We start from the raw sequence: 19902 nt of genomic DNA on the forward strand, positions 1-19902 counted from the left end.
AATCTTTATACGCACACCAGAATGGAATGGAGGAACACAAAAGAGGGCGCGGCAACATTTTATAGCAATTTCACTTGTCCTTGCATGGCTTGTTCTGGATTTCCTTAAAGCACTTTGTGGAAAGCTTTATTCCTTTTCTTCATGGAATAAATTCTTTAAGCGGTGGCTCAGTGGCTAAGAAGCTGAGTTTGTCAATCGAAAGGTCGGCAGTTCAGCGGTTCGAATCCTTAGCGCCGCATAACGGGGTGAGCTCCCGTGACTTGTCCCAGCTTCTGCCAACCTAGCAGTTCGAAAGCACGTAAAAAAATGCAAGTAGAAAAATAGGGACCACCTTTAGTGGGAAGAGCCTTGGTACTACAGTGGTTTAAAGCACCCTGTTATTAACACAGCTGCCTGCAATTTACTGCTGGTTCGAATCTCTCCAAGGCTCAAGGTTGACTCAGCCTTCCATCCTTTCTAAGGTAGGTTAAATGAGGACCCAGTTTGTGGGGGCAATAAGCTGACTTTGTATAAATATACAAAAGTATGAAAGCTATTGCTTAACGCACTGTAAGCCGCCCTGAGTCTCCGGAGAAGGGCGGCATATAAATCAAATTAAAAAAAAAAAAAAAAAAAAAAGAGAACAGCGTTCCGTGCGCCTTTGGCGTTGAATCATGCCGGCCACATGACCACAGAGACGTCTTCGGACAGTGCTGGCTCTTCGGCTTTGAAACGGAGATGAGCACCGCCCCCTAGAGTTGGGATCGACTAGCACATATGTGCGAGGGGAACCTTTACCTTTACAAGCAACTGTTTCTTATCAGCAGGAAAAAAAACACCAGCAGGTTGCCAATTTCCCACGGAAATTTAAGATAAAATAAATGAATAACACTAAAGGTTGTGTGAAGTATCAGATGGATCAGAGGGGTGAGAGCAAGTTGGGGGGGGGGGAGGTTGATCTAAATAATTTGTTTTTTAATATATATATTTTTCTATCCATCTTCTCCTGGTCTTCCCCTGCCATGGGCTTTTCAAAGAAGGACAGAGTTAATTAGCTGACCGAATAAGCTTTTGATGGACAATCAGGAACGCAGCATCCGTGACTGCTGATGGGCACATTATTTCGAGACTATTCAATGAGAAAGAATTACAAAAGTTAGGTTTTATTGCACCTCGGAATTTAAGAATATAGACAGCAAATCACTTTTCTTTCCTTCAGGGGGGAAAAAAAACTGGGTGGGGGGGCAATTGAACGAGACAGGAAGAGGAAATGGTAGGGAAAAGGGAAGAGGAACCAGTCGGATTTAGATCATTCAGAATGAAGCATGAGACACTGCCCTCCCAAAGGCGTCTCCATGCCTTTTTAAGATGCTGAGCTTTGAGGGAGGGGAATTTGAGGGGGTTGGAGGGGAGGAAACACTCATCAGCACATATTCAGAGTTCGTCATGCTTCGTGGAGTCCGAGTTGGGCTTGATGAAAACCCCCTCCATGGCTTTCCAGTAGTTGTGGTGATTAGCGGAATGCATCCCGTGAACTTCCCGCTGACCCCGGATGGGGTGGCCGTATTGTTCCCCCGTCACTGAAAGGAACACGTCGGTTCCCACGTGCTTGAAACGCACTGCGTCGTCTCGCTCCCAGAAGGTTCCGCTGCACTGAACTGTCCACACGTCTAAATCATCCCCTTCACCGTCATCGCCAAAGGCACTCACTTCCTGTCAAAGGCAGAAACAGGGTGGTGGGAGAAAAAGATGGTTGTGAAGACGCATGTGTGATTTAAGCTGGGTTTTACATTATAAGATGAACCGTTAAGCCACAGTCTGCGAACGGCAAGACAAAGCCGCCACGCGACAGTTTACGATCCTGGATGGACAAGACCTTAATCTTGCCAACTTTTAAGATCTGTGGACTTCAACTCCCAGAATTCCCCAGCCAGCAAGATGTCTGGGGAATTCTGGGAATTGAAGCCCACAGATCTAAAGTTAGGAAATCCTGAGCTAAATTGTGTTAGTTTAGCCTGCAGTGTGAACACAGTTATTGTGATTTGAAAGACAGCAACCCAGGTAAGAAATGATAAATTGGGATCAGGACTTTTATTAGCTTTGAAATAATGATCTGATTCAAATTACATGTATACTGCGGCTTGCTGAAGCATGAACTGCAAATGGCTTTAAATCATGAGTATATACACTTGCTCTGCTTTAGTGCACGGTGACTTAAGTCAATATTTTCTAGAGCAACTTTATCCCTTTTTAAGGCATCAAAGATTTGCAGCTAATGTCTACAAAAAACAAACAGAAACTGGGAGCAAAAAAAAAAAAGTTGCTTTAGATAAAGTACTTTCCCTCAGCCCTGTAGCAGTTTCAGTCAGTAGAAATAATCAGATTGTTATATCAGTTACAAATAGCTATGAAACACTTTGATAGTCTAAACCGCAATGTACACACTGTATAACACCATTAACAAACCACTCACACCAATGTCAAGTAGAATGTTAATGACAGAGGTATGGAGTTATCACTCACACATTCTCTTGTTCTATATATATATTTCCAGAGCAGTTACTAATATAAATAGTAGTGAAAATGTTGGGAAGTGCTCAGCAGGGAGAACTCAAGCAGGCAGAAAAGACTGACCCTTCCCCCAGCCTTATCTAAATGTTCCATAGAAAAGGTTGCCAGACTGGGGAGATTTCTATATTATGGGCAGAATATAATAAAGTAGCTTGAACTTTACAGGTGTGGGACTGGCTGTTTGGGCCTGACAAAAATAGTGACAAATTGTACTGTAGGGGGGTGGAAAGGTATTATATTCTACTTCTACAAAGCAGTCCTTTGAATGGAATTAGAGACATCTTGCCATTTGTGTAAATATATCTGAGTACAAATCATGTTGGAAATGTATTTTTGCACAGTAGGAAACAAACAGAATACCTCAAACAAGCTTTAAGGATCTTTAACGTTGGAATTATCAAAGACGGTTCATGAACGTGTCGTAAATTCATTAAAAAAATTCACAAAATTGAAGGCACCATCTCATCAAAAGCAAAAAATAAATAAAAAATCAAGCAAAGACTTCTTAAATTTCTATAAAGTTATGCTGTATATCGGGATCCCCAACCCCCGACATGCCAGAAAGTGGGCTGCACAAGCAAGGGGTGCCCCACTCAGTCTGGGATGCAGGCAGCACACGAAATCATGCCCCCTCCAGTCCTCTCTCCATGGAACCAGTCCCTGGTGCCCAAGAGGTTATATGTACTGTCAAATGGTAGATAACAAATTAAAAAAAGCACAATTGAACCTTTTGACCAGATAAGCATCCTTCCTAAAACTCCCAACTCAACAGTAGAATCAATTGGATTTAAAGGTATCCACGCAGCTGAAATACATCAGGTGTGAAATAGGTGGAAGTACTCCAGTTTTACCTGGTTGTTGGAGAGCGGTGATGAGAAGTGATGGGTGTGCAGATTCTTCCCTGTGTTAACATGAGTAAGGCGGACGGACTGCCCGCATTTTACTGGTATTCCTCGTTGGCAGGATCCGTCACTTCTGCCTCTGATCCGCCAATAGCTGTTAGCATCATCTGATCCTTCGACTCCAGTCACTGACTGCTGACCACTACCTAATAACAAAACAATTATTCTCTTGTCAGTGAATTGTTGCGCTGATGTTATTTGTTCCCAAGAAGAATGGACAAAAAACACAATAATGACGTTGCACTGCATTCATAAATCCTTTTCCTTTTTCCTGATCCATCAACCGCAAATAAGAATGCTAAATGAAATCTCTCTGTACAGGGTTTTTACTGTTTACTTTTCACACTGGCAGCTCTGTGAAATTTCAATAATGTCTCCAAATGTACACATAGAACATCAACAATACAGAAGCCGTTCTAGCTGTGAATGACAGACAAGGGACTTTCCCCTAGATATTGCACCAATCACTCCAAAAAAGGTGACTCGATTCGATGGAAACTCTGGTCTGACCGAACTGGTTTCTTAAAAATTGATGTCGAAACTTCATAGCCAGAAGCAATCTACAGAGGTTATTGTTTATTTTTTTTCCCTCCTCTTTATCCAGAAATACTGTCTGGGAACAGTAGGAACAAACTGGTAGCCATAATAAATAGACCTGCTTGGTATAGCAATAATAAGCATAATAGTAATGAGGTTTATTAGCTTTCCAGAGGTTGAACAAACAAAGCAAACGCCCTCCAACCCTATATAAAGCCCATTTTGTACACTACCCTCCTTCCCTGTTAAACGTAGCACTCAGCCACGGCAGCTTATGGGTTTTATTTCCTGATTTTATTCACGGAGAAAAGACACACAGCTGCCCTTCTTCGATAAACCCTACATGGACAGGTTGGCAAAAGCCCAAGAGATGATGCCAGGGGAAGGGTCCTAGCCTAGCTTGGGGGGGATTAAACCCATCTCTGCAGGCAGCACCCTGCAGTAGCACCTTCCTATTCAGGAGCTGCCTATCTGAAATACAAGCCAACAGCTTCCTCCACCCAAGGGGGGGGGGTTCAGATCCATCTTTCCTTGTAGCTACCATCCATGAGGGACTCTCCTGGTCCAGGAGCTGTCTATCTGAAATACCAAACAATATCACCCTTATTCCCAGGGACTTAGGCCAACTGTTCCAGGTAGCCCACATCCATGACAGAGCCTCCCCATTCAGGAGCTATTTATCTCAAGCAAGTATAAGCAATTTCACCCAAGGCGGTGTGTGTGTGTGCTTAAACCTATCTTGCCAGGTAGTTCCCCTCTGTGATAGAGCCTCCCCATTCAGCATCTGTCTATCTGAATGCAAGGCGCCATCAACCCGCCCCCCCCAAGGGATTTAGGCTCTCTGGAGCTTCAACTCATGATAGAGCCTCCCCATTTAGGAGCTGTCTGTCTGAATACAAGTTATCATCAATCCCACACCCCCACCCCACTAAAGCACTTAGGCCTGCCTTTCCCAATAGCCCCCATTCATAATAGAGCCTCCCCATTCAGCATCTGTCTATCTGAATGCAAGGCACCATCAATCCCCCACCCCACCCCAGTAAAGCGCTTAGGCCCATATTTCGCAATACCCCACATTCAGGATAGAGCTCCCCATTCAGGAGCTGCCTATCTGAATACAAGGCACCATTAACCCCCCCCCCCATCCCCAAGCACTTAGGCCCATCTTTCCCCATAGCGCCCCCCCCCCACATTTCGTAACAGAGCCCCCCCATTCAGGAGCTGTCTATCTGAAAGAGGCCCCACTCCTCCTCCTGGCTATCTGAATGCAAGGCATCATCAACCCCTCCGCCCCCCAAGGGGCTTATGCTCTTTGGAGCAACTCCCGATAGAGCCTCCCCAATCAGGAGATGTCTATCTGAATGTCAGGCACCATCAATCCCCCACCCCACCCCACTAAAGCGCTTAGGCCCATATTTCGCAATAGCCCCCATTCACGATAGAGCCTCCCCATTCAGGAGCTGCCTATCTGAATACAAGGCACCAATTAACCCCTCCACCCCCAAGCACTTAGGCCCATCTTTCCCCATAGCGCGCCCCCCCCCACATTTCGTAACAGAGCCTCCCCGTTCAGGAGCTGTCTATCTGAAAGAGGCCTCACTCCTCCTCCTCCTTTCCCCAGGCTGGGGATTCTGGGAGTTTGCAGTCTCCGTGGCTTCTCACCGGATCCGTACTTGACCTCGTGCGAGTGGAGCCGCACGTTGTGCCGCGTGTTGAGCAGCTTCAGCACCGAGCCGCAAGTGACAGCGCCCGCTTCGGCCTCCTTCGCCCGGCTCGGCCCGCAAGCCAGCAACGGCAGCAGCAGCAGCAACAACGAGCCGGGCCTGGCCGAGGAAGAAGCGCCGCCGCGCGGTCGCCTCATCTCCGCTCCTTCCGAGGCTTCCTCCGGCTGGTCGGCCGTGGCGGCGACGGCGGCGGCGACAGCTCGAACTTTACCTCAGAAAACCGTTTCCGGTACCGGCGCTCGGCGGCAGCCAATCCGCGGCTGCCAACACGGAGCACGTGTTCCGGCCCCGCGACGCTGGGGAGCTGATAGGCTCGAGGCGCGCGGCGGGGCAGCCAATCAGCTGCGGCGGCGTGGCGGACAGGAAAGGGGCGGAGTCGGGCGGGAAAGCTGAGGGAGGAAAGAGTGGATGGGAGGAGGAAGTGGGGGGGGGGCGCAAATTGGCGCCTGCGCACTGAAGACGAAGCCGGTTCTGATCCCTCCTTCCCTCCACATGAACTTTTAATTTGGTTCAAATAAAGGCTCTTATTCAAATGCCTCCTGTTTTGAGGGATTAAGTGTTCCTGCTCTGGTGCTTTAGTGAACGAGACGGTCGTTCTTAGGGTGTTGAAAGATTAAAAAGGGAGCTGTTTCTTGGTGTGTTATGTCAACTGGCATGCCACTTTAATCCCTGGCTGAAAGAAAAGACAAAAAGAAAAGGAAGGAAGGAAGAGAAAAAGAAGGGAAAAAGAGAAAGAAACAGAGAATGAGAAAGAGAAGGAAAGGGGGAAAAAGAAAGAAAAAAGAGAAAGAATGGGACAAAAAAAGAAAGAGAAGGAAAGGGAAAAAAGAGAAAGAAAAAGAAAGAAAAGGAGAAAAAGGGAAAAACAAAGAGAAGAAAAAAAGAAAAATAGAAAGAAATATAAGAAAGAAAGAAAAGGGAAGAAGAAAGAAGGGGAAAAACAAAGAAGGAAAGGGGGAAAGAAAGAAAAAGAATGGGACAAAAAAGAAAGAAGGAAAGGGAAAAAAGAGAAAGAAAGAAAAAGAAAAGAAGGGAAAAACAAAGGGAAGAGAGGAGAAAGAAAGAAAAATAGAAATGCATATAAGGAAAAAAGAAAGAAGAAAAAGGGAAAAACAAAGTGAAAGAAAGGGAAAAAAGAAGAAGGAAAAAAAGAGAGGAGAAAGAAAAACAGAAAAAGAAAGAAAGGAAAGAAAGAAAGAAAGAGAAAGAAAGAAAGAAAAAGAAAGAGAAAGAAAAAGAAAAAGGAAAAAAAAAGACAACAGACCAAATACATGAATAGAGAACCAGTCAGGTTAAATTGAAGTTTTTGCACAGTGTGTTCCTATTCTCTGAGAAACTGATCTTTCCTAACTGGGAGGTGGCACGCTTTATATGCAGTGACAGAGCAAACCCCACTCCCTTCTAGCATTGATGACGTTACCTAGCTGGGTCACGAAACGTCTGCAAGAAAACCACCAAGCTCCAGAGAGCACCAAGGATCCCACAGTTCCAATATTCCCTTCTAAGGAGGCTTTTGTGAAATGGATAAAACAAAGTATAGGATAGATGGGAAGCCAAGGGGGAAAAAAAGGCTTTTTAATGCAAGACATCTCTAACCAGAGGGAAGAGAGGATCAATTCTGAAGAGTAAAACTCAACATTTCATGAATAAACAAAAAACAAAAAACTCAAAATATTGGAAAGTTCAACAGGCTGGTCGTCTTCCGGACGAGATACTGGTTAGATTCGGTGGAGGGGAAGGCACTGATCTGACGTTCACAGGACCGTAGAGAAACGTATATCCTTTATTTATCAGACAGAAGCTGAATTTCAGATTTTGGGAAGCACGGTTTTGCTCCCTTCTACAGCTAAGCTAGACTTCGGAGTTTTATTCCCCTTTACTTCGGAGCCCTGGCTGGTGGGATCCACCTCTGGTAACAGAACAGCAGAGGTAACTTTTCGGTTGGAGAACGATTGCTTTGGAGTACCAAGAGATGAAGGCGTTTTCTCCAATTCCTGAATTCCTGATTTCTTAGGATGATCCCCCGTCATGGTACTGGAAGGAGATAACTTTGAGCTTGTCGGTTGGGTGCCGTGATTCTCATCGGCAGAGGCCGGTTCAGCATCGGATGGGAACTGGGGAGGGACGATCTCAAAGATCTCCAGTTCCCCTTGCTCCGATAAGCCATGTTTTTTGGTGCCATGTTCTCCAGCCACCTTCGTGCTGATCACTTTTCCTTTGGGCGTGTCTAGTGGTTTTATGAACAAGCTCTTCTTCTCGTCCGTTTTTTTCTTCTCCCCAGCTTTCTTCTCTTTCTTCTCTTCGCCTTTCTTCTTCTTCTCCTGTTTGGGCACTTTGGGTTTGGGGGGCCGCTTCTTGTAGACCTCGTCGTAGACTTTGGTCCAGTCAATCTGAGAAGACAGGCGTATCCCGCTGCCCTTGATTTTCTTGTAGCCAAACATGATCTCCAGAAGAACCTTGGTAACCGGGACCGAGATGAAACCCAGTTTCTCAGAAAGGAGGGTTTCGTAATTGTACTTGTACAAGATCAGCTTGGCAGCATTTTCGATCAAGAAGTCGATGATGGACTGCTTCGGAACGGGTTTGCCCTGAAGACGGGCCCGTTTGATGTCTTTTGGAGTGATGGCATGCCTTGTCTGAAAAAATGGGAGAAAAGAAGAACCAGGTTTAAAGCAGGGGTCACCAACCTTTCGGATCTCAGGGACCACTAAGTTCATAATTTTAAATCCCGCGGACCACTAATATGATCTGCCTAATAACCGGCTGGGTGGTTGTGGCTAGGTGGTCATGTGACTGGGTGGACGTGGCCATCTTGATCTCACTCATGTCGAGGGGCACCTTGCCAGCCTCTACTCACCCCTTCCTTCCCAGACACACTCTGCCTGCCCGCCTGGGCTCCTTAGGGCCCCAACAAGAAGCAGTTGTTGGAGCTAAGCAGCCACCACGAGAAAGAGTTAGCAAAACAGCTGGTTCAGTTCAAATTGGATTGGACCGAGAAGGAGGCTCAGCAGAAGCACCTCACTGAGGACTACGAGCATAGGCTTTCCAAGCAGAGGGAAGACCTGCAGAAGTGCAAGTCCCAAGGTACCGGCGTCTGGAGGCTCAGCGGGCTGAGATGGTCAGCCAGTTCCATGCCATGATGCAGTCCCACTGGAACAAGGCCTCCAAAATGGATGAGCAGCCCACTTCCCAGTATCCTTAGCCCATACAGCTCAGCATTCTGGGATCGGTGGCTCAGACACTTTGAACTTGGTGTCTTTGTGTCTCCCAAACTTTAGAAAAGAAATGACTAGGGGACTGGAGGCTAAAACATATAAAGAACGGTTGCTGGAATTGGGTATGTCTAGTTTGATGAAAAGGAAGACTAGGGGTGACATGATAGCAGTCTTCCAATATCTCAGGAGCTGCCACAAAAAAGAAGGGGGCTATTCTCCAAAACATCTGAAGGCAGGACAAGAAGCAACGGATGGAAACTGATCAAGGAGAGAAACAACCTAGAACTAAAGAGAAATTTCCTGACAGTGAGAACATTTAATCAGTGGAACAACTTGCCTCCAGAAGTTGTAAATGGTCCAACATTGGAACTTTTTAAGAAGAGATTGAACAACCATTTGTCTGATATGGTATAGAGCTTCCTGCCTGAGCAGGGGGTTGGACTAGAAGACCTCCAAGGCCCCATGACTTCTGAAAGAAAGCCATTCCATTGATTAATGGTTCTCACTGTCAGGAAATTTCTCCTTAGTTCTAGCTTTTTCCTACTCTATTCTATTCTATTCTATTCTATTCTATTCTATTCTATTCTATTCTATTCTATTCTATTCTATTCTATTCTATTCTATTCTATTCTATTCTATTCTATTCTGTAATCTATTCTCTATTCTATTCTAATCCTAATCCCCAGCAATTACCGATTTGGTTGTCTCTGTTTCGGCCTGGCTTGGCTCTTGTTTCTTCTTTGATTTCGGGAGGGGAGGTGGGACGTATCTTGTCTTGGTTGGGGTTTCCTTTGTTTTGGAGAGCGGCGGCGGGACGTACTTGGGCTTGCGAGCACCTTCCTCCGGAGTGGCAGGCTTCTGTTTGGATTTGGGGAGATCAGGTTTCCCATCCTCTGAGACAGCTTTCTTCTTCTTCCCCTTCCTCTTGCAGATCCCATCTGAGGGTTCTTCAGATTCCTCGGATACTTCGCTTTCGTAACTCTCCAAGACGCTAAACTCCTCTTCTTCCTCCTCCTCGGAATCCCAGGACGTAGGATACCCGTGGTCATCCGACAGATCGAGGAACGGGATCCCCCCCAACATGGTGGCCTCCAAAACTTTGAGAACTGCTTGGTTGATGACGTCCTGGAGACCGGCCAAGACCTTGGTTTCTTCCAAGAAGGCATGCAAGTGGTCGTGACAGATGTAATGCATGGGAGGGCCATGCCGCATCGGCCGTTTCAAGACGTTGGTGATTTCCTTGTGGAGTGATTCGAAAGACAACGAATCTTGAGGGAAGGTTCTCTGGAACTTGGCGAAGAACTCCCTCCGGGGATGCTCGAACGATTTAGCCCAGATGTGCAAATGTTGCTGTTGGAAATAACTTTCTCCTGACTGTTCGGAAAATGACTAGGAACAGGGAAAAAGAAAAAAACGAGAACAGGAAAATAATCAGCAGAGGAAAAAAAATTCATTCTAGTCCTTCGGGAACAGGAGAGGAAGAAGTAGGAAAGAGACAGAGCCTGCTTCCTATACGGGTAGTCCTCGACTTATGACCGCAATTGGGAGCAACATTTCTCTTGCTAAGCAAGGCGGTTACTAAGTGAGTCACACCCAATTCTACCTCTTCATCCCATTCCTCAAGATTGTAGGTAGACCTTGACTTAACAATCATTTGTTGACTGTTTGACGTTACAACAGCATTAAAAAAAAAGTGACTTATATCTGCTTCTCACACTTACGACCCTTGAAGCAATCCCAAGGTCATGTGTGATCAGAATTTGGACTCTCGGCAACTGCTTCATAGTTATGACAGTTGCAGTGCCCTGGGGTCATGTGATCATCCTTCGCGACCCTTTTGACAGGCAAAATCCACGGGGAAGTCAGATTCACTTAACAACCGTGTGGCTAATTTAACGACTGCAGTGATTCACTTAGCAACTGTGGCTTTCACAACAGATTGGCTTAGGGGCAGTAATTTGGGGCTCCATTGTGGTCTAAGTCGAGGACTACCTGCATTCCCGTTACATCAAATGATTTGCAGATTTCTCACCAATCCAGCTCGATTATGGCCTCGGTTCTCTATGCCAGGATTCTCCACAACTGTGGCAACTTTAAGACTTGTGGATTTCAACTCCCAGAATTCCCCAGGTAGCCAGGCATGGCTGGCTAGGGAATTCTGGGAGTTGAAGTCCACAAGTTTTAAAATGGCGAAGGTTGGAGGCCCCCTGCTCCATGCCCTGAGCCTTTTTAGTACCAGGGATTGAAAATTTGAGGCAAAAATTCCTTTTCTGGCACAGGATCCCCCCCCCCCCCCGCGGCAGATCCGAACCTCAGAACTTTGGGCCCATGAAAAAAATCCTTCCAAAGAACTTAGAAATACCTCAGCATGGATTCCTCCTGACAGTTCCTGAGCAGCTTGCTTTCCAACTTTGGGGAGCCTGGAGACATATTTATCCAAGAGGCAAATTTTGCCTCCTATCTTCGACGACTCCGGGCTCATAAAGTGCTTTTCCTGATCATCGTCCGAGCTGGACATGGTGGACATGGTGGTCGTGGTTTGGTATTTGAACTGGGAACATGTCGAACTGTAGGAATACGACCACGTCTCACTCTCTACGCTGGAGGCGGATTCCTCCTGGAAGTCAAAGATTGGCTCCCCGCTTTGGGACGTCACGTCGCGGAGCTTCTGGACGGCGTCTTCCACAATCTGCTGAAGGCTCTGCAGGACGTCCTCGTCAGCTAAGAAGTCCACGAATTCGGAAAACTCATTGGCCAGGTCGCTGGTTCTCTCATTGCCGCTGCTACTGCTGCTTTGGGGGCGTTTCCGTTTCCCTTGGTCTCCCTGGGAGTAGCTGTTGAAGTACCCGGTGGACGTGGCTGGCTGCTGGGTTCGGTGCTGACAGCGCGACGGAGGCCGAATCATGGCCCTCCAGTCGCAGGGACCTCTTCTTGGACTGGTGTGGGCGTTGGCATCCTACAAGAACGTAAACAAATGCAAGTACAGGAAGTTTTCAACATCAACCAGTGGTGGGTTGTCCCCGGTTCCCACCAGTTCTATAGAACTGGTAGTAAAACCAGTGGCAGGCTCCACCCACTCACCCTGACATCATCAAAACACTTCTGTGCATGTGTCCGGCCCCACGGCGAACCAGTAGTAAAGGTAAATCCCTGCATCCAAACAGGGTGAACCGGGGGAACCGGTTCGGTGACGTCATATCGTCACCGTTACCACTACTGGCTCGGGAGAACCACTGCCAGCTCGGGAGAACCGGGCCGAACCGGGAGGAACCCACCACTGAGTGGCACTTATGATCGATTTTCACACTCACGACCATTGTAGCATCCTCACGGTCACACGATTTACACTCAGATGCTTGACAACTGATTCACATTTATGACGGTTGCAGTGACCGGAAGGTCATATGATCCCCTTGGGCGACCTTCTGACCAGCCAAGTCAATGGGGAAGCCCCGGATTCGCTTAACAACCGTGTGACTAACTTAACAACCGCAGTGAATCTGTTCTGCTCCAGCTATGGACTCCAAAGAACGCAGCACACACAAAGTCCGTTCAAACCTTAGGTTTCTAAATAAACCAGTTTTTTACAACAATGGCTGTTCATTAACTGCATTAACAGCCACCAAGAATTCAAAGAATAATAACTGAAAGCTTACTGTGGTTGGCAGAATGCCCAGAAGCAATTTGCAGGAAGCTGATAAGGTAAGCAAGACAAGACACGAAGGTATGTGAATGAAGTTGTTCCCTGCAAATTGCTTCAGTCGGCGTTCCTCCTTAAATAGGCTAAGGGAGTGGCCAATTAGCCCCAAGTCTTACTCTCGAGGAGACCTCCTCCTGAGGAGCCACTCCTGCCTTTTGGCAGCTCTGCGCGCCCGTGCATCGAGAAGAGGCTCCTCCTCTTCTTCCTCTTCACTTATGGGAGCTTCTGGAGATTCTGAAGGCCCTGGCTGAATCCCCGCTTCAGGCACCACATCTTCTCCAGCCTCCTCATTGTCTGACTCGAGTGCCAGCTGCACAGGCTGCTGGTGCAGCACCACACCAGCCTCCTTGCTGTCTGAATCAGCTACTAACTGCACAGGCCGCTGGCGGGCCACAACAGAATCATTTAACAATGGTGGCAAGAAAGTTGTAAAATGGGGCAAAACTAACAACGATCTTGCTTAGCAACGGATGGTTCGGGCTCAATTGTGGTCTTAAGTTGAGAGCTACCCTATAGGGCTACCTGGAATTTCCATCGTATGTCGTGATGGTTGAGGCACCCACATGTCTGATCTGATTTTTTTTTTTTTTTAAACAAAACACAGCCCAAGGAGCTGCTGATCCAGTTCTACAGAGGAATTATTGAGTCTGTCATCTGCACCTCTATAACTGTCTGGTTTGGCTCTGCAACCCAACAAGAGAGACACAGACTTCAGAGGAGAATTAGAACTGCAGAAAAAACAATGGCTACCAACCTGCCTTCCATGGAGGACCTGTGTACTGCACGAGTCAAAAAGATCTACAGACCCCTCGCATCCTGGACATCAATTGTTTCAACTCCTACCCTCAAAACGACACTATAGAGCACTGCACATCAGAACAACTAGACACAAGGACAGTTTTTTCCCCGAACGCCATCACTCTGCTAAACAAATAATTCCCTCAACACTGTCAAACTAACTACTAAGTCTGCACTACTATTACAATTACTCTTCTAAATGCTGGAGAGTTTGACAAGTGGCGCCTGCTCCCGTAAACACCCAGTTTGGTGAGTCCTGTTTCTAGAAAGGGATGAGAAGAGAACCCCATGGTCCTTCCTTGGTCCTCACCTGAGGTCTTCTGAAGCTCTCATCGTCGGCTAGATAGCCAGAATATCTGCGGCCTTCCATAAGTGCTGAAAGAACAGCTCCTTAAAATTCTTCACACCTTCTTCCTGTTTATCCTGCCTATGGAAAAAAGATAAATTTTAGTGTAACCTATCAAGACACTTTTTCCTGGGGAGAAAAGCTATGTCAAAGCTAGACAGTGTGCTAAAAAGCAGAGACATCACCCTGCCAACAAAAGTGCGTATAGTCAAGGTGATGGTTTTCCCAGCTGCAATGGATGGCTGTGAAAGTTGGACCATAAGGAAGGCTGAGCGCCAAAGAATGGAGGCCTTTGAACTCTGGTGCTGGAGAAGACTCCTGCGAGTCCCTTGGATTGCAAGGCGATCCAACCGGTCAGGTCTAGAGGAGATCAACCCTGACTGCTCTTTAGAAGGCCAGATCCTGAAGAGGAAACTCAAATACTTTGGCCACCTAAGGAGAAGGAAGGACTCCTTGGAGAAGAGCCTAATGCTGGGAACGATTGAGGGAGATTATCTTATTTGCTACAACTGGTGGTCAAAACAATAAACAGATTGTTTGGTCAATTAATTGATAGTGTTATTATTATTATTATTTTTTTTACAAATAAGGATTTCAAAAGTCGGCAGAGAGACTATCCTGAGAAATATCAGTTCTATCATCCCTGGATGATTTTGCCCTCCAAAGAATTGGAAGCTGATGAAGGAATAAAATCTGAGTAGAAACAGAAAAATATCTCCTCTTATGTTTCTCCTTCCTTCCTTCCTTCCTTCCTTCCTTCCTTCCTTCCTTCCTTCCTTCCTTCCTCCTCTCCTCTCCTCCCCTCCTTATTTTTCTCCTTCTTTCCTTCCTTTTTCTGTTCTTCTTCTTCCCTCCCTTCCTTTTTTCCTTCCCATCTCTTTCCTTCCACTCCTTCCTCCCCTTCCCATCTCCTTCTTTTCTTCTTTCCTCCCTCCGATTATCTCCAAAATAAAAGACCGAAAGATGAAAAGAATGTCAGAAAAATACTGAAGTAGAAAATGAAACCCCTCCCTCTCCAAAATTGGAAAAGTTTACACCGCACCAAACATCAACAGCTAAAGTATGTTTACCTGGAGAAACCACAACGCTGTGTTCACACAACCATTCTGACGCAGAAACCACGGTCTAATAAAGCCCCAACTGCTGGCTTCGTATAAACACTTAAACCTGCAGTGAAAATGGTTCCCTGTATTTTTCATTTCAACAAATCAGGCCGCATCTGGAGATGGTAGGTAGACAATCCATGAAACATCAAGCTAGTTTAATGTTCGACTAATGTTGCCTTTTTGAAGAAAGCCAAATGGATTTCATTGAACATCCAGTTGTAGGAAGACATAGAAGTGACCCCACAAAAAAGCTGCCAATTCTCAGGTCAGCAATGGACAATCCTAAATGCAGTGGTGGGCTGCTGCTGGTTCAGACCGGTTCTAGCGAACCGGTAGTTCCAACGATCAGCTGGCCCCGCCCACCTGAACCCACCCTATCCTGTCCTATATCTCTGGCTCAGTTGATTCGTGTGGCACAGCTGATTTCCGTGCCTTCGCTGTTCTACTTACTGGGGCTGCCTTAGAAGTTAAGCAGCTGAGCTTCAAATTGGTGTATTTTAAACGCTGCATGCAAGCGTGTTAGGCACGCACACGCGGGAAGCCCGTGTGCGCGCACAAAAGCGCAGCTCACAGAACCAGTGGTTAAACCAGTTACAGCCCACCAACTGCCTAAATGGGATTTATACCTCTCAGCGCACCTGCTGAGACTCTTTGTATAAATGGGGCATAGTATCCTCTCCCCTCAGTGTGATTGCGGGTCCCACATCAAACTGTAGATCCCATCGTAACTGGCTGTAAGCCTGAGAGGTCCAATACCTGATTTCTTATAAATTTATAATTCTTATAAATGAAGTTGCGTTTCAATGGTCAGATGGCCTAGATATCGGTATTTGAACCCAGATCTTTTGAACATTTATATTTTATTGGGTTCTACTCAGGGGTGGGCTTCATAAATTTTAGCAACGGGTTCTCTGCCTGGTTGCTGGGTGGGTGTGGCCATGGTGGGCGTGGCCTAGTCGGCCTCCTGCACCATGGTGTGTGGGGGGGTGTTTTTGTCCTCCCCAGGCTCCAGAGGCTTTCCTTGAGCCTCCAGAAGGGCGAAAACGGCCTCACCAGGCTCCGGAGGCTCTCTAGAGGCCAGAAACAGGCCCATTTCTGGCCTTCCTGAATTTTGGTAGGCCCGTTTTTTGCCCTCATCCCAAACGGGCCGTGTGGGGACTCCTGGGAGTGGCGAGGTGGGTGGGGACATCCAGGAATGGGATTTGGGGGTTCTCTGAACTGCACAGAATCTTAGCTAGAGGTTCTCCCGAACCCCTACGAACCCCCAGCAGCCCAGGCCTGGCTCTACGAATCTAGTTGAAACGTTAATTTATATTGCTACTCCATGTACGTTACACCATACACTAAATCAATTGATCCCCCCTTTTGAAAAGCCCCGTATATCCTTACAATGGCCTTCATGAAAGTTAATTTGGGAATTAAAGAACAGGAGGGATTTCTAATCTCTGGAGAACTTATCCAGGCCTTCGTCTCGTTGAAGGACGGCCAAACGTTTCGCCAATGCCAAGAAATCAATCCAGACTTCAAGTTCCAGAGATGAGACACTGAGAGTTACTTACGGCTTGGAAGAAGAAAAGATGAAGAAGGAAGAAAAGAATCTTCTTCTCCTTTGTGACATCAGCAGTTCTACTGCAGAGTCGGCTGTTCCATCCGTTTGCATAAAATACGTTGTTGACGTTGAACCCCATACACAAGATCTTGGAATCCAGAATCCCGACTTGCGTGTTTTCATTCCAAAGCTCAAACTTGACTGAACGATTTGAATGGACTATAATTCTATTCCTTAATGGAGTGTGGCAGCCAGTGCAAGAAAAGCTGGTAATCCGAGGATGGTAAATTGTTCGGGAAATTGTTTAAACTGTTTTTTTTTTTTTAAAAAAAAAGATTGTTTTTCAACTTTATTTATTTATTTATTTATTTGTTTGTTTGTTTGTTTGTTTGTTTGTTTGTTTGTTTGTCCAATTTATATGCCACCCTTCTCCGTAGACTCAGGGCGGCTTACAATGCATTATAGCAATAGCCTACATACTTTTTTGTATATACCTGCTTATTAGGGCTTTCGGCCCCCCCTAAGCGGTGTTGTTCTATACAAAGTCGGCTTATTGCCCCCACAATCCAGGTCTTCAATTTACCTACCTCAAAAGGATGGAAGGCTGAGTCAACCTTGAGCCTGATGAGATTTGAACTCGCATTAATTGCAGGCAGCTGGCAGCTAAGTGCTAGCACTTAACAGCACTTTAGTCCGCTGCACCACTGAGGCTCTTGCTTTGATTGCAACTTTAACCCATGGCATTATTTCCAGACGGATTGCCATGCAGTCATGTGATCGATAAAGGTAAAGGTTCCCCTCGCACATACGTGCTAGTCGTTCCCAACTCTAGGGGGCAGGTGCTCATCTCCGTTTCAAAGCCGAAGAGCCAGCGCCGTCCGAAGACGTCTCTGTGGTCATGTGGCCGGCATGACTCAATGCCAAAGGTGCACGGAACGCTGTTCCCTTCCCACCAAAGGTGGTCCCTATTTTTCTACTTGCATTTTTTACCTGCTTTCAAACTGCTACGTTGGCAGAAGCTGGGACAAGTCACGGGAGCTCACCCTGTTACGCGGCACTAGGGATTCAAACTGCTGAACTGCCGACCTTTCGATCGACAAGCTCAGTGTCTTAGCCACTGAGCCACAGCGTCCCATGTGATTGGTATAATGTGATTAAAAATTACGGACTTTGTTATTGAAGAAGCTTAAAGTTCTGTAAATATAAGTAGTCCTTGATTTACAAGAGTTCGTTCGGTGACTGTTTGATGTTATAACGGCACTGGAAAAAGTGACATGACCGCTTTTATTTATTGGTTCGCTTTATATGCCACCCTTTTCCGGAGACTCAGGGCGGCTTACAATGCGTTAAGCAATAGCCTTCATACTTTTGTATATACCTGCTTAATAGGGCTTTTGGGGCCCCGCAAGGGGTGTTCTTTTTTATACAAAGTCACTTATTGCCCCCACAATCTGGATCCTCATTTTACCTACCTCGGAAGGATGGAAGGCTGAGTCAACCTTGAGCCTGGTGAGATTTGAACTTGCAGTAATTGCAGGCAGTTGGTGTTACTTCACAGTGCTTTAGTCTGCTGCGCCACCAAGACTCTTTTCACACACTTATGACAGTTGCAGCTTCCCCATGGTCATGGGGTCAAAATTCAGATGCTTGGCAACTACTGGCGGTTCATATTTATGATGGTTACAGTGTCCCAGGGTCATTTGATCTCCTTTTGTGACCTTCTGTTGAGCAAAGTCAAGGGGGCAGCCAGATTCACTTAACCGCCGTGTTTAATTTAATTTAATTTAATTTAATTAATTAAATTTATATGCCGCCCCTTTCCGAAGACTCAGGGCGGCTCACAATACATTTTAAAAAATAAGTATAAAAAAACATTGAAAAATTAAAAAAACATTAAATTAAAAAAATTAAAAACATTAAAAACTCATTCACGATTAACTTTTAGCAAGGGTGGCACTGATGATGTTACCTAGTTGGGTCATGAGACGTCTGCAAGAAAACCAGCAAGCTCAGAGACCACCAAGGACCCCTCATTTCAACCCCGAGCTACAAATATTCTCCTCTATTGGAAACAATCAATCAGTAAACAGTAACAGAGTTGGAAGGGACCTTGGAGGTCATTCAGTCCAACCCCCTGCTCACGCAGGAGACCTCTACTAGCGATTCGAACCGCCAACCTTTCTGATTGACAAGCTCAGTGTCTTAGCCTGGCCTGGCCTAAATCTTCTCCCTTTTAAAATTTTAAAATTTAAATTTTAAATACTAATTTTAATTTGTTTAATCATGGGATATTTTAAAATTTAGCCAAATTGTTTAATCTGTTTTAATCTATTTTAAATTTTGTATTTCTGTGTTTTATTTTTCGGCTGTTCACCACCCTGATGTCCTTCGGGAGAAGGGCGGTATAGAAATTTAATAAAATAAAATAAAATAAATTAGCCACTGAGCCACCTAGTCAGGGGTGAGCCACCTAGCTGGGGTAGTCAGGGGTAGACAATCAATCGATCAATCGATCAATCAATCAATCAACCTTGGTTAGACATATAAGAGAGAAAGGTCCAATGCATATTAAAAGGCTTTATAATGTTTTGCTAGAAAGGGATTCAGAAACTGAATTAGTTAAAGATTGTATGATTAAGTGGGCACAAAATTTTGAAGAAACAGTGATGTTGGAAACATGGGAAAAAATTTGGGTTCAGAATGTTAAATTTACACAGTCGCAGAACCTGAGGGAAAATTTTTATAAAATGTTTTATAGATGGCATTTAGATCCTAAAAAGTTGTCATGTATGTACCCTAATGTTCAGCCAAAATGTTGGAGATGTGAATGTTTGGATGCTACGTATTATCATGTTTGGTGGACCTGTAGGAAAGTTAAGGCTTTTTGGATAAAAATATGGTGGGTCATGCAGAATGTTTTGAAGAAAAAAATTCAATTCTCTCCACAACTGTTTTTATTGGGTATAGTTAAGGGTTTTACACGGGGTGAAATAAAACTAATATTGCATATGATAACAGCAGCAAGATTGTTGATAGGTAAATATTGGAAGAATGAAGCTTTGCCTACTATCGAGGAATGGACTTTGAAGATGGCTAGTTTTGCAGAGATGGCGAAGATTTCAGCATATTTAAAGGATTGTTCACAAGAGACTTATGAATGGGAATGGAAAAGGTGGATAGAATATGTTCAGAACAAATATCAAACTAGAAAGTATCAAATAGCTTTTATTTGAAAATAATGTATTAGAAATATCTTAAAGTAAAGAGACAAAGAGGAAAAATTATATAAGGGGAGGGATGGGTTCAAGTTTATATATCAGTGTTATTAGTTATGAGTACATAATAGGGAAGTCTGGGGGGGGAGGGTTAGGGAGGGTTAGGGAGGATGGGAAGTTTGGGGAGGGAGGTGGGGGGGTGAAAAAAAAAAGGGGTGAAAATGTAATTGTAAAACTTTTGCAATAAAAAAAAAAATATA

General features: G+C 45.4%; 2 protein-coding genes across 2 annotated transcripts; both read right to left on the bottom strand.

Moving 5' to 3' along the window:
- Positions 1 to 1111: 1111 nt before the first annotated feature.
- Positions 1112 to 5918, bottom strand: SDF2L1 (stromal cell derived factor 2 like 1). The gene is made up of 3 exons (XM_070950572.1): positions 5652 to 5918; positions 3402 to 3598; positions 1112 to 1692 (listed from the first exon to the last, which is right to left on the bottom strand). The coding sequence occupies exons 1-3, from the start codon at positions 5848 to 5850 to the stop codon at positions 1414 to 1416; spliced, it is 675 nt and encodes a 224-aa protein (XP_070806673.1). The 5' UTR covers positions 5851 to 5918; the 3' UTR covers positions 1112 to 1413.
- A 1603-nt stretch (positions 5919 to 7521) lies between these two features.
- On the bottom strand, positions 7522 to 13796 carry CCDC116 (coiled-coil domain containing 116). Its single transcript, XM_070950317.1, has 4 exons — positions 13737 to 13796; positions 11291 to 11884; positions 9622 to 10317; positions 7522 to 8349 (listed from the first exon to the last, which is right to left on the bottom strand). The coding sequence occupies exons 1-4, from the start codon at positions 13794 to 13796 to the stop codon at positions 7522 to 7524; spliced, it is 2178 nt and encodes a 725-aa protein (XP_070806418.1).
- Positions 13797 to 19902: the final 6106 nt, after the last annotated feature.

Source organism: Pituophis catenifer, unplaced genomic scaffold (genome assembly GCF_029215685.1).
Source record: "Pituophis catenifer annectens isolate HBS135680 unplaced genomic scaffold, rPitCat1.0.hap2 SCAF_10, whole genome shotgun sequence".
Lineage (NCBI taxonomy): Eukaryota > Metazoa > Chordata > Lepidosauria > Squamata > Colubridae > Pituophis > Pituophis catenifer.

Coding starts and splice junctions, on each gene's coding strand:
- SDF2L1 (XM_070950572.1), bottom strand. CDS start 5,850: ATGAGGCGACCGCGCGGCGGCGCTTCTTCCTCGGCCAGGCCCGGCTCG. Junction 3,599..5,651: donor CGAGGTCAAGTACGGATCCG/GTGAGAAGCCAC, acceptor TTTTGTTATTAG/GTAGTGGTCAGCAGTCAGTG. Junction 1,693..3,401: donor CACCGCTCTCCAACAACCAG/GTAAAACTGGAG, acceptor TGCCTTTGACAG/GAAGTGAGTGCCTTTGGCGA.
- CCDC116 (XM_070950317.1), bottom strand. CDS start 13,796: ATGGAAGGCCGCAGATATTCTGGCTATCTAGCCGACGATGAGAGCTTC. Junction 11,885..13,736: donor AGAGCTTCAGAAGACCTCAG/GTGAGGACCAAG, acceptor ACGTTCTTGTAG/GATGCCAACGCCCACACCAG. Junction 8,350..9,621: donor AAACAGAGACAACCAAATCG/GTAATTGCTGGG, acceptor CCATTTTTTCAG/ACAAGGCATGCCATCACTCC.